This window comes from Vigna umbellata, chromosome 1 (assembly GCF_029865625.1).
Source record: "Vigna umbellata cultivar VRB3 chromosome 1, Vumbellata_1.0, whole genome shotgun sequence".
NCBI lineage: Eukaryota > Viridiplantae > Streptophyta > Magnoliopsida > Fabales > Fabaceae > Vigna > Vigna umbellata.
The window spans coordinates 40,164,957-40,178,852 of record NC_142165.1 but is presented as its reverse complement, the minus strand read 5'-3'; the positions used below and the strand labels follow the sequence as shown (position 1 = coordinate 40,178,852).

At 32.0% G+C, this 13,896-nt stretch overlaps 1 protein-coding gene across 2 annotated transcripts; it reads right to left on the bottom strand.

Annotated features, from left to right (window-relative positions):
• Positions 1 to 6,112: 6,112 nt before the first annotated feature.
• LOC124822591 (tRNA synthetase class II (D, K and N) family protein) lies at positions 6,113 to 13,549 on the bottom strand. Of its 2 annotated transcripts, none has more exons than XM_088103026.1 (16): positions 12,835 to 13,549; positions 12,484 to 12,627; positions 12,094 to 12,203; positions 11,576 to 11,687; positions 11,370 to 11,441; positions 10,136 to 10,227; positions 9,798 to 9,918; positions 8,290 to 8,412; positions 7,906 to 8,101; positions 7,626 to 7,813; positions 7,461 to 7,532; positions 7,046 to 7,144; positions 6,849 to 6,929; positions 6,679 to 6,736; positions 6,426 to 6,594; positions 6,113 to 6,351 (listed from the first exon to the last, which is right to left on the bottom strand). In XM_088103026.1, the coding sequence occupies exons 1-15, from the start codon at positions 13,201 to 13,203 to the stop codon at positions 6,428 to 6,430; spliced, it is 2,004 nt and encodes a 667-aa protein (XP_087959152.1). In that variant the 5' UTR covers positions 13,204 to 13,549; the 3' UTR covers positions 6,113 to 6,351; positions 6,426 to 6,427. The 2 variants fall into 2 exon arrangements, with proteins under 2 accessions (XP_087959152.1, XP_087959153.1); XM_088103027.1 differs by having other exon boundaries at positions 12,484 to 12,640; positions 12,835 to 12,966.
• Between the last annotated feature and the right edge of the window lie 347 nt (positions 13,550 to 13,896).

The window sequence follows — 13,896 nt, the reverse complement described above, 5'->3', positions numbered from 1 at the left end:
TAACAATTAGATAATGGTCCATGCACTGTTATGCTTTTTCTATTTCAAAGCATGAGTTTAGTCGCCTAACTACAATAGCTATAGCAGCATTTAGCTTTCACTTTCCCCATTGGATCCCACTCGTTTTGGCTCTGTAATTATATCCACGCATCCTCTATTGCATATTGATGAAACTTCTTTCACATTTAAGTTATTGGAATCTTGTTATTATGACTTTTTCATCAAGCTTTATGAATACCAAACTCAGGGGTATCACACTATTTCCACTAAATTCAGTGTAGTTCCTTAAAGTTAATCTTGAGTCACGTTTCTTTGAATTTCAGGCACAGGTTAGCATGCAATCTATAATTTTTTGTTATGTATCTTTTTGAAAAGAAATGGTTCATAAGATGATATCAGGGCTCTGTAATTTGTTTGTCAATCAAATTTTTCGCATATACAAGTTACAGTAAGTACAAAGTAAACGTGTGATACCTGAGATAATACCATCTATATGTAATAGTAAGTGTTATTTGAAAGATGTCTGTATAGAGTTTATCATTTAAGTTCACCTTATCATGAAATCAATTAGGCTGAAATAATTAAACTTATTTGGTTAAAACTATAAAGTAAATTTATAACTCTTCTGTTCATTACCTTTAATTTACTTTTATAAAAATTACAGTGAAACTTTTTCGAATAAGTTTGTTTCCAAATATCTTCATCACAACAATTGCTTTCTGTTCAATTATTGTCACACATCTACTTTATCTCCCATCTCATTTTATTTTTATTTTTCTTGTATTTTTTTTATATTATATGCTGTTTCTTATCACTCTTTCTTTTCTCCACCAGTAAAGGAGAACATTTTTTTCTTTAAACCAATGATTTACCGTTTGTCAACCAATCAGACGTGGGAATGTAATCATAACTTATTCAGCGTACTTGAAATCATGTTAGGTGTTTCTGTAGACTTTGCACAAACTAGAAGGGGCCAGAGCTAGAGGGATACATGTTAAATTAAAATTTAATAAAATCGTTCGTATATGTAAAACACAAGGCAATACAGTCTTAATAATATTCGTGTTTCTTCCCCTCCATTTTGTCACATCATCTTCCAATAATATTAGGTGACTTTTCATCATTATGAATTATTTTCGTAAATAAACAAACGAATAAGATTAACGAAAAAGACAGGAAAGAAATGCTTTTACATTTCTGTTTTGGGTTTTTCGAGTCTACCGTAGAGGTCAATAGCGTAAGTTCTGGTATGTCGAATATGAAAGTTGTCTTGAAATTTATGTTTTAGTTGTTTGTAAAAATCGTTTACAAAGTTATTTCAAAGTTTACAATTAGAAATTAATGATATAGTAATTAATTAAGTTTAACTTAACTTCAAGAAAACAGTTTGTAAAATGAGTTTTATATCCACTCATATATTATAAATTGGTTTTATCTCTAGTTGATGTGAGATTTTCAACACACTCTCTTCACATCGAGGTAAACATCATTTCGAACGTGAGACTAGACACTAATAGATGATCCGATAACGACTCGATAACAGATGAAACAACATGTGCAACAAACAATAAATATTGTTAGAATAAACTTTAATCATAGTTCTAATACCATGTTAAAAGATATATTTTAAATCTAACTTAAGTCCATGTTTGATGAATTTGATCAATGAATCGGACCAGAGTTAAGATTAACCATTTAATCTATCACTCAAAGAAGCAGAGAGGGGAAGAAGAGAGAAGGTGGTTTCATTAATTAGTTTCAGTCCTATGGTAACACAACAGAACACAAGAAAGCAGTTTCCTAAGACATGAAATTACACGTGAAGGTTAGGTTTTAGGGTTTTGTTTATTATGGTTGTTCATTCTTATCTAAAGCAGAGTAATTAATTAGGTGACCGTCAAACAGTGTTCTCTCTCCCCCATAGCCCAACAGGGAAATTGCAGATTGATAGGGTTGTTGGTGAGTCGTCTACATTTTTCGTGTATACGTACTGTACACTTTTGTCGCACCACGTGGCCCCCAACACCTTCTTATCAAACTTTCTTTAAAAAACTTACAATGCATTGTACACGTGTCAACTTAGTGGCCTCAGTTTCTTCGTATTCGGTTTGGATAATTTCTCCTTGTTTTGCTTCTACGTCGTTCTTTAATACGTAATTAGCTCCAAGTAATGATATATAGTCCTTTTCATAATCTCTTTCATTAGGACAAAGACTACTCCAACCACCAAGGCATGCAAAAATGAAAAGTAGTGATCCATAGGAAGACATGGTCGTCAACCAATTTTGGATTAACATTGGCCACAAATTTTATCAAAACTATTTTCTTTAAATCAAAGTTAAAGATTAGGTGAAATAGATGTTTCGTTTACAAATATGGCTTTTTCTTAATTCTTTTAATGTGTTATATTTAATGTAATACTCTAATTAGTTATAGTTATATGTAATGCTGTGCATGTGAATTTTTTGAACGATATATATCCACCACATAATAATAATAATCACGAGACATCCATTGCGTAGAAAGTAATAAATACTCTATTTTAAGATTTTTTTTAAATAAAAAGTATTATTAGTATCATAGTTTTTGTCCCCAGAAAATTTAAATATTAGTTTTTTTTTATTTTATAGTTACATTTTATTTATTCTTTTTCATTTATTTCCATATTTATTTCACGAATATAACCATATATATGTCTAAACTATAGTTGTGAGATCAAGGTTTAACCATAGTTAGATTATCCACCTTAAACCGTCACCTTCACCAATTAAATGAACAAATTCTGCTTTAAAAATATTGGCTTACTGTTATAAGGGATTAGAGGAGAAGGTGTGGACTTCTCAAATTCGAAAAAACATTAAATGTTTATACTTCCTAAACTCTTTCGGTTGATGGATTAATTTGTAACTCTAATTTTTTTTTTAAATTATGAGAAAAAAAAACATCTCCCTTAAAATCAATTTACTAATTAAGCATTAATTAATTTTAATTTATGAAAAAAAATCGGGTATATTTGTAAATAATTTAAACAAGCATGCTCATAGCTTTATATTTGCTTAGTGATAGTTTTGTATGTGGAAATCATTGAAGTACTGAAATTTAGTAGCTATTGAAGCGTGTTATATATAAAGCTTTTTTTGTTAGGTTTTTAGTTCCTCTAATATATATTTACAGTGATTTGAAGGATATTTGTGTGATGGTAAGTATGAAAAGATGTCCAGAAGAACTAAAGCACAGTGAAAGCATTTAATTCAGATATTTATCTTGCACTTCTGTTTTTTATCAGCAACAGATAAATATCTTAGACTTTTGACTTTTGAAGCTAAGTTATTAAAGGCTCTTACATGTAATAAAAAAATTCTGGCATCTATCAGATTTGAACCATATTAACATGTGTTCCAAAACAACAGCGTACGCAACACTTTGCAATTCATCTATGTATTAGAATTCGTTGGTCGTGTTCTTCTGCATCCTTCAACATGTTATTCTGCTGGACTCAGCTTAGGATTAAGCTTATCTGAACTAAAAGTGATAAGTAAGTCTTCCACTGACAGACACTGCATGTACTTTTATAAAGTGGAAAACGAATTTCTTAGCACTCTCAGCCATTCAATTATGCATACATGTCACATTATTTTCATAAACTTATTCTAATGCAACCCATCAAATCAAATAATTGCCGTTATATCATAAGTAAGCAAAGTTTACACTAAACAACAATTGTTTAATTATTTAAGAAGAAAAGTAGGAAAAGAGGGTCCAAATGAATTGGTGGTGAAGCAGATCATTGCTTGGTAACAAAGCCTCTGCATTGACTTTATATTGTAAATTATCAAATATCATATAGTTTTGGCATAACTTGTGTATTCTTTTATGAAGCGAATGATTCTCTTTTAGCTTTAGTAGCAGTTTTATGGTATGAATGAAAATTTGGGGTCTTTGCCATGATGGTGGTGCCAGACCAGCAAGAAAGTTGCAAATCCATTAACTAGATCTTAATAATTACTAAGTACTATGTGGAGAAGATGGATACATTGAAAATTGTTGCCATTATGTGGACCTTATTTCGGATGAAAATGACACGTTTCTGTTGTTGTCTGCCTCTTAGAATTAATGGTAATGATAGAACTGGAATAAGTGAAGATACAAAATCCAACTATATACATTCCTTTTTCATTCTTTCAAACACATATAACCAAATTTTACGAGGATCTGTGAAAGAAAAAAATATCACTCAAAAGCACAAATAATGAGATGTATAATTAATTCTGTGGCACCTCATTCTTGTAGAGATGGTAGAACTTCTCCATAAATATTTATTGAGAAAAAAATAATTATAGGAAAAAACCAATAATGAGTTTCTCAATAAATTAATATTACCTTATATAAATTAAAAATAAATAATATATCTTTCTTTCAAATCACATAATATGAAAAAATATTTTTCACTGTTTTATTTGTTTTTATCCACCAATCTCTATTTTATCATTTTTTTTCACTTACATGTTCTTTTTTTTCTAAAGAAATACAGAGTGTAAAGCTTCAAATTTCCTTCATTAAATTTTAATGAGCTTTAAACTTTTTTCCCCAAAAAAAAATAAAAATAGAGATCATAAACACAAATATTTGAAATGAAAATAAGAAGGACTACACCTTTTTAAAGGAAAATGTGTCGTGTTGTAAAATAAACATCTTATAATATAAAATACTAAATAATTTTACATTAAGAAAAAAAGTATTTAATAAAAATTGAAAAAAAAAATCTAATTAATATAAATATTTTTTAATAATTTATTTAAGCCATTTTTATTTAACTAAATAATGAACAAATAGTTTATATTTTTTATTTGGTATTTATTCAACCAGTATTTTTTTTAATTTTTTATTTATTGCATTTAGTCCATAAGAGAATGAATGGCAATCCACTCAGCAGTGCAATCCAATAAGTAGTTAAATAATCAGAAAAAGAATATATAACAAGTAATGAAATTTTTGTTGGGCCTCAAAGCCCGGACAAAATGGATAATCTTTTATTTGAAGAAAAGTAGTTTTGTAAAATGACATGCAAAAGGATTAGAGTTTGTGTTTGGTAATAGGAGGGCCCAAGCAAGCATCTTGATTGACCAATCATGTCCCTTCATTTTAATACAATTCTAAATTTATAATAAATAAACCAAAAATAACTCAATGGTCCATTTATGATTTATAAATAATATATATTAGAAAATGAATAACCCAATGACTCTATGACTCTTTCACGAAAGATCATCTAACTCATTCATTAACCTCTCTTTATAGATAGATATCCAACTCATTAATTTAAAATATGATATATTTTCTTTCCAAAACATTTTTTTTTGTAAAATAAAATTAATATGTGTACCTTCTCGCAAGTTGCATCCAAATACAATATTTTATGTAATAAATAAATTATAAAATATATTGAACGGTTCGTCATCCATCTAATAATAAATCATAATTCATGCTAACTAATTCATTAATTATGATTATTGCTGTCGTTGGATAAATTATTAAGTTTGTATGTCAATGTATTCCAAAATGAAATTAAATGTAAGATAAACATCTCTTATTCTGAAATTCATGTGAAAATGCACAAACCTCCCTCTATTGCTTCGACAAAAAAAAAAATAATGTAGTGCCTCTTAAGTTTGTTTTATTGTGTTATTTAAAAAGAAAATAGATTTTTTTATTAATAATATCAAATAAAATCTATGTAGTACTTTTTATATTAGATTCAGTGTTGTACTTGTGTTTTTTTGGTGACATGTAGCTCTTGTTTTGTTTTTGGTGACATATGTACTTGACCCAAAAATTCAACCTAATGTTTTTTTATCAAATTTTCAACCTAATGTTTTTTTATCAAATTCTTTAAACTTCTATATGTATATGGATAAACATTGGAACAATAATTCAAGTGAGAAAACATTCTTCAATAAACATTGTAAAATTGATTAATACAAACAATTTTTTTTAGTGCATTATTATCGACCTTGGAAAATACTAAACATGGAAGAAAAATCAACTAAAGAAACTAGTCCATCACATGGAAAATTCAATAATAATAAAAAAAAAAAAGACTAGCCACTCACTCTGACAGGAACATCAATCATTAGATTAAGCATTGAGCATTTGTTACAAAATTTGCCCTTTTCATACAAGGTTTTGTGGGGTTTTAGGATTATGTGGTGCTGAATCCCCCACAGTATGTTGGTGGCTAACAGAAGGAATTTAACTAAATCTGGTCTTCCATGATATACATAATTTATTCCTTACAGCAGTACAAAAATGGATGTGCAGTGAAATAAAAGAAAAGTTGAATGTATATATATATATATATATATATATATATATATATATATATATATATATATATATATATATATATATATATATATATATATATACACTATGTTTTAATTGAGAGATCTTTGAGCTGCTGAGGATCGACCTCAGAAGGTGATCTGGTTAGGGCACACTGTGCAGTGGTTGTTTTTGGAAAAGCAATGACATCTCTGATGGAATTAGCACCAGCCAACAGCATAACCAATCTGTCCAAACCATAAGCTATGCCACCTATACAACAATTATTAATGAATTAACTAACTAACTAACTAACTAACTAACTCATTCTATAAACTGTTTTCAGAATCACCATACCATGTGGTGGAGCTCCCATGTCAAGTGCTTCCAGAAGATATCCAAACTTTGCTTCAGCCTGAAACAAATCACATGCCAGTTATATGGTGGTACGTGTACATACTGCTGCCAAATTATCAGAGAAATAATATACAAAATAAATGAAGATAACAAAGTCATAGTTATCCAACCTGCTCCATTGAGATGCCAACAATTTCCAAAACCTTTTGTTGTATGTCACGTTTATAAATTCTCAGACTTCCCCCACCAATCTGACAAAAAAATAGGCACAAACTAATAATACTGTTACTAACACAGATTTCAGTGGTCAAATCATCACTGTCACAGCTTATAGAGGGAGGAAAGTACAGAAATGAATCTCAAATACCTCCACCCCATTGTAAACCATGTCATAAGCCAAAGCACGAGCAGATGCAAGGTCATTCATGTCTTCAGGATTTGGTGCAGTAAAAGGATGATGAAGAGCCTGCATTAAACCATATTTAAGAATAATAACAAAAAACAGACATGATGTTATGTACCCCCAGACACTTTACTTGGACATAGCATATTTTCCCCAATATCAAAATATCAAGCACAAAGTACAGGCCCTCCTGTTGAATTATTATTCAATTATTCAGTTCTTTGTTGATGAGAAGAAAATTGCTAATTCACACATTGACATAATTTCAAAGAGAGAGGATCGGCAAAGATTATATTGAGAAAGAAAAATCACACAATTTCAGAAATAGACATTAATAATGTTGAAGAATACACTGGCAGTTGCTATTTAAAGAACAGACCTCGAGTCTCTGCTCTGGATCATTCCACTCAAACATTGGAAAATCAGTTATCCACAAAATTGAATGCCTGTCCTAGAAACTCAAACAAAAATAACAAAATAATGTTAAGAGAAAGAAATAGCTGAGAAAGAGCACCTTTTTTTCTCTAAAAAAACACTAACTTACATGGTCAATCAAACCTAGGTCATGGGCCACATAAACTCTGAGACGGTCTAAAGTTTTATTTACGGAGGCATGATGACCCACTGCAAATAGAATGAGGTCACTTGGTCCTGCAGAGCATCGCCTTAATAAATTCTCTCTAGTTGTAGGGTCCATACTTGATACTAAAGCAGAAATTCCCTCCAGGTTCCCTAAAATCAAAGGTTAACACCACAGAAAATGAAATATAATAAATATCTCTAAAAAACAAAAATAAATTATTAATAGCAAAATTATCTTTTACCATCATCCAAGACCTTAAGAAAGGGTAAACCCTTTGCACCAGATTTGAGTGCTTCACTGTAAATGTCACCCTTCTTAAGAGCTGAATTTGAGTACTTTTTTGTACCAGAAGGTACACAAAACACTTTGATAACTCCCCCACTTTCTAAGGAATCAGAGAAAACCTTGAACGAGGAACCTGAGAAAATGTCAGATACCTGCAGGTCCGGAAAAATCATATTACACCAAGAATCCTTAAGAAGCAAATATAGGTATCTACTGCAATACAGGACAACAGAAAGATATAACAATTATCAAATCAAAGAGAATACAGATTGTCGACAAACAACTACCGCTCACAAGACACTACAAAGTGCAATGGAGAAGGTGAAAGATAGATCATTACATCTTTTAACTCAAGATCAAATCTGGTATCTGGCCGGTCTGAACCATATCTACTCATTGCTTCAGCATATGTAAGCCTAGGAAAAGGATTTGGTAACTCAACCCCCTTAATTTCAAAGAAAACCTGCAACAAATGTGCCCTATTTACACTTAGCACATTGATTAGCAAATGAGAGAAAATGGAAACAAAGAAAATCAAGAAAAGAGAAAATACTAAAATTCATCAGGTTGTTTGGCTTGCAAGAAAAAGTGGAGAAAGAAAATGGGAATTGTCATTTTTGTTGTTTGTTCTAAAGAGAAATAAGGGAATGATGAAAACTATAATTTGACAAATGACATCAGTGCTACTTTCCAGCAACTTTACTACTGCAGGTTAAAAAAATTAATCAATTGCTAAATTTAAAAATCCATCATCATTCCAAACTAGCAAAAAATAAATATATCAACTGATATAACCAAATTTTGGATGTAAAGGACTTCTGATCGCATCGGGTACACCAACAAAAAGTGTTACTATGAGGTTAGTAAAATAATAAATTATGAATGTCAATCAAAGACTTGAGCTTATGTGACTCACACTCCACCACTTAAAGTTCATTTGGGTCACCATCCAGCACCTCACTGTGAACTAGAAGATGCTGGTTTAATTAGAAAATTTAGGAGGCGGGACTCACCCTAAGATTTTCTTTTTCTTTCACTTTTCTATGATAAACCTAATAAGCTAAAATGAGCTTTTCGTTTTCTCATCTTTTTCTTTCTTGTTTTCTTCTAAATCAAATAGTACATAAGTACTAAGTATATATTCTAATATTGGAGATGAATAACTTTAAAACAGAAAACACATTTTCTCCCCAAACAATCTGCCAATTGGCACACTCTTCCACGAAACCATCCTCAATTACTCATCAATTAGTAATATAATCCAAAATTTAGCCATCTTTATGTAAAACCACATACATAAAATATCTTTATCCAAAAAGTTTAGCTTAAAAAACTAATGTACCCAAGGACAAGAAGGTTCCTTGCCATACAAATGTATAAGAAAGGGTCATTTAACACAGCCTTACCATTACATAATCAAAGAGGTTGTTCTTGGATTCAAACCCATGACCAACTGATCATCGAGGCACAACTTAACCACTGCGACAGAATTTGCCTTTAAAAAATCGGCTTACTAAAGCAGAATTTTAGTTGGAGAAATAAAAGAAGCTCTTAATAAGATGGATAATGACAAAGTAGTTGCCATTGATAATGTTCCTGTTGAAGTTTAGAAATATACTGAAGAACAAGGTATCATTTTGCTAGACAAGCTATTTAATGAAATTTTTAGATCAACGAAAAATGTGATGTTTTTCCACTTAAATTTGTCTTCAGTAACGGATTCCCTTCTATTTATATACCTTATTACTCTGCTCGAAATTTCCACCTCAAATAACGATAAGTCCCAAGTTTCAAAATATTTTATAAGCCGTTGTTACAGAGGTCTCATTACAAATAGTATAGCCTAACCTTTCTAATGAGTTCTTCATTAAGTTTCAACATATCCTCGTAAGGAGTAAAGGCCATTTCCATATCTAGCTGTGTGAACTCAGGTTGTCTGTCAGCTCTTAAATCTTCATCACGAAAACATCTGCAAAACATAAATTTCATTTGATCCAAACAGAAAAGTCACATGCATGATAGTTGCTTCAATTTTACATCTGGTATGGCTTACAGAAATAAACATTGTGTCTTCTTAGTTTATATAGTCACTTCAAGAAATGCTTATTTTTATAGTGAAGAAGCACTACATGTGGGATAATAACATATTCTCATAAAGGAAGCCAAACATAAGAAAAAAATATTACCTTGCAACCTGATAATATTTATCAAAACCAGCTACCATTAGCATTTGCTTAAATAGCTGAGGACTTTGTGGCAAGGCATAGAATGTTCCTGGCTTCATAATTCATGTGATCGTGAATCAACAAAACTATATCAAGTGGCTCACAAAAAATACATAAAAAAGGCTTATATTGATTTTCAAATTACTCTTTACAATGCTCAAAGATGTTACTCCAGTAGAATAAAATTATTCAGTAGCACAAGACAAATACTCTTTGCAATGCTCAAAGATGTTACTCCAGTAGAATAAAATTATTCAATAGCACAATACAGACAAATAGCCAACACAGCTATTGTTTGAGAACTTTCAATCATGTTTTTCATTACCATAACATAAAAACTTAATTGCAAGGACATGACGATAGATATATGACATTTTAAAAAAAATTAATAAAACAACATCAGAAACTATGAAGGGCAAGGAATGCTTCGAACTGATATATGACATTTTAAAAAAAATTAATAAAACAACATCAGAAACTATGAAGGGCAAGGAATGCTTTGAACTGAGTGTTTTCCTGTTTGCATTCAGAGAGCAAACAACACAGAGCATAGTCAGAAAGACTGCAAGAGCACATCTGCACATTACTATAATGCGTCATGTCTTGGCAAACAGGAAAGTGACTCGCAGTCATGGTATCACTGTCAAGTGATGCCACCAGAGCATTGCTCCATGAGGATGAGAGGAGAGGTGAACCGGCTCTGTCTAGATTACTAGGATAGAAGTCGCAGGGGGGTGGACTTGGTCTGACAGAAGCTAAATTGAGATTGTCTCGCTCTACTGACAGGACAGGACCAATACTTAAGTTCCAAACTGGTGTTAGATTTCAGCTTTAAACCAATTGCCATTAAAGTCAAGTTGCCCAGCACTGCCAAACCAGGCACTTACTCTGAGCTATAGGCTCTAATACCATGTTAGATTTCAACTTAAAACCAATTGGCATTGAGTGAAGTTGTGCAATATGTATATATGCCGCACTCCAAAACTTGAACCAGATGAGCTGGGACTTCCCAACACTAGACTGCCAATATTTTTAGAGAAATCTAACACTAGATTGTCCAAACTGTACACCCTTATTGCTGACCAGGAGAAACCCAACTGATTTAAAATATTACATGGAAAAATTTTATGATCATAATCTCGAGCAACAAAAAGATAAACTAATAATATCATGCATGAGTTGAAAAGATACATACCTGGATTCTTGATGGAACTAAATAATCCCGGGCACCTTCTGGAGTGGATCTAGACAGTATTGGAGTTTCAATCTATCTTATGACCAAAAAAGGCAAGATCAACACAGGATATCAAACACCAAACCACAAAGAACAGCAGGGGCGAGAAATACAATTACAAAATGAAGAGAGAAAATAACTTAAGTGATGAACTCATAGGATAGTACCTCCACAAAACCATGAACATCTTCTAAATATCTTCGAATGAGTTTAACTACTTTATGTCGCAGCAATATGTTGAAATTCATTTGTTGCCGCCTCAGGTCAAGACACCGGTATCTGTAAAAAGATTTATAAGCAATAGATCTCCCATATAGACATACAAGAAACAGTGATGAATAGGTATAATGAAAAAAAGTTGGATGGTTCCACCAAAAAATTCTTTCATTTCGTTGTACAAAAGCTAAAGATAAATCAAATATTTGATAACTAAATAAATGACTTTCAAGCGTGCAAATTTAGACCATAAAACTAACAGGAGAATTCCTTGAAGACCTAAACCCCATAAAAGTAAATGCACCAACAATGTGACTCGAGAAAATTAAAGAATAAAAGTTATTTTCCATCAGATTGACGAGTTAAAATAATAAGATTCTAATCATTACCAAACTCTATAAGAAACCGACCAACATAAATAAATACAAATAAGCAATTGTGAGTATCATGTAACTTGACAGCTAGTTACCTCAAACGGATTTCTTCTTTAAGAGAATCTTTTGCATCATCTGCCGTAGTAACCAAGAATGGTAACTTTGAATTTACAGAGTTTAGCACTTGAACTCTACGAGCAGCAACCTGATACACACACATATATATAAATCAAAAGTGGTTGATATAAATAAATAGAACATTCCAAACAAAAAAGAAAAAAAACAGATCTTCAGAGTTCAGAAACCAATCACTTCTGTACAAAGCATTTATTCACAGAATAACAAGCAAGGAACATGGAGAAGTGTTGGAGAAAATAAATAAGTTAATAAGTAAAGAGCTTTCATATATAAAATAAAATCTTTAGGAAACAAATTGTTGCCAATTCAATACCAAAATGAAATTTACCCTTATTAATAATATGTACCTCGATGGAACCTGTTTTCATCTTCTTGTTGATTGACTCGCTTGGCCTAGACCTGACAACACCGTCAATGGCAACCACGTACTCAAGCCTCAGGTCATTGATAGCAGAATGCGCATCTGGAAATTCATCTGGAAGGGTTGTTACCTGAAATTCAAGCCTATTTAGAATAAACACCAAGTACAGTTACAAACAACAGTAAAGTAGTAAATGCATAACAGAAAAGTACAAAAGAAGCATAGGTAATACAAAAACTTTTTTGAAATGAATGAGGCTGAGTAAACATGCCGGTGCCAATAAAACTCCAAGGAAAAAAAGATGAAGAAAACCAACTATTCGAAAACAGGCAAGTACCTGAACAATTCCACTGTGGTCTCTGAGATTAAGAAATGTGAGGCCACCATGGACTCTGTGAAGGGCAACCCAACCACAAAGCTGGACCCTTTTTCCCACATCATTTGAAGACAATTCACCACATAATGCAGTCCTGTTGATCCACTCAAGGGATTCAGTGAGGGCCAAAGGTGGCTTAGCATTGGAAGTGAGTATTTCAGAAGCAGAAGGAAGCGGCTGTGTTGAAGGGGTTGTGGAGGCAGAAACGGAAAACACTGTTCTGGTTCTGGAAAGTGGCAATAGAACTGTGTTGGAAACTCTGCATAGAAAAACTAAAGATGGTCTGGTGCGGGAGGTCATCAAAGGCAGAGCTTTAAGGAACAGGGACATGGTTGTTGATTTTGTGATTATGAAATAAAAATTAGATAACGGACACCCAGTAACGAATTTTCCTTGAGAACCCGTTGAAAGTTCAGAATTCAAACAAAAGATTCAGACTTTTAGAGGAAACAGATTGGAAAACAAAAATAAAAAATTGAGAATTCAAAAAAAGAAAAACACTCAAATTTGAGCTAAGAGGAATAGCTACTCCCGCAGAACATAATGGGTGGAGACTGTGAATGGAGGAAAAAGAATAACTGTCGTGTGTCCATTACCAGAAGATGAGGAAAAAGAAAGATTAAGTACGGTAGAACATAATAGAGCAAAGCAAACTGCCAGGAGAGGGAGATAACAGATGAGAGATTCTTTCACCTAAATGACCCAATTTCAATATATAGATTGGGCTCCCATGTGAAAAAAAGGGCTCGTGTCGTGATGGTTCAATATTTCCATTTCTTTCTGCACCCCATAGTTTCTATCTATACCCAATATTTTCGATGTATACCCTCTGAGACTGGTTAAAAAAGTAAACTACAACAAGTGGGGTGCAGGAAGCAATTTCCCTTAATATATAGACAAGGGCCCTAATAGGACGGGCCTAATAGGTATTTTGGAGTTGTTTAGGATAAGGAATGTGTTTGAGCCTACCTTCGAGAATGCAAGAGAAATATTTTTTTGCAGTCTGGTTTTAATTTTATAATT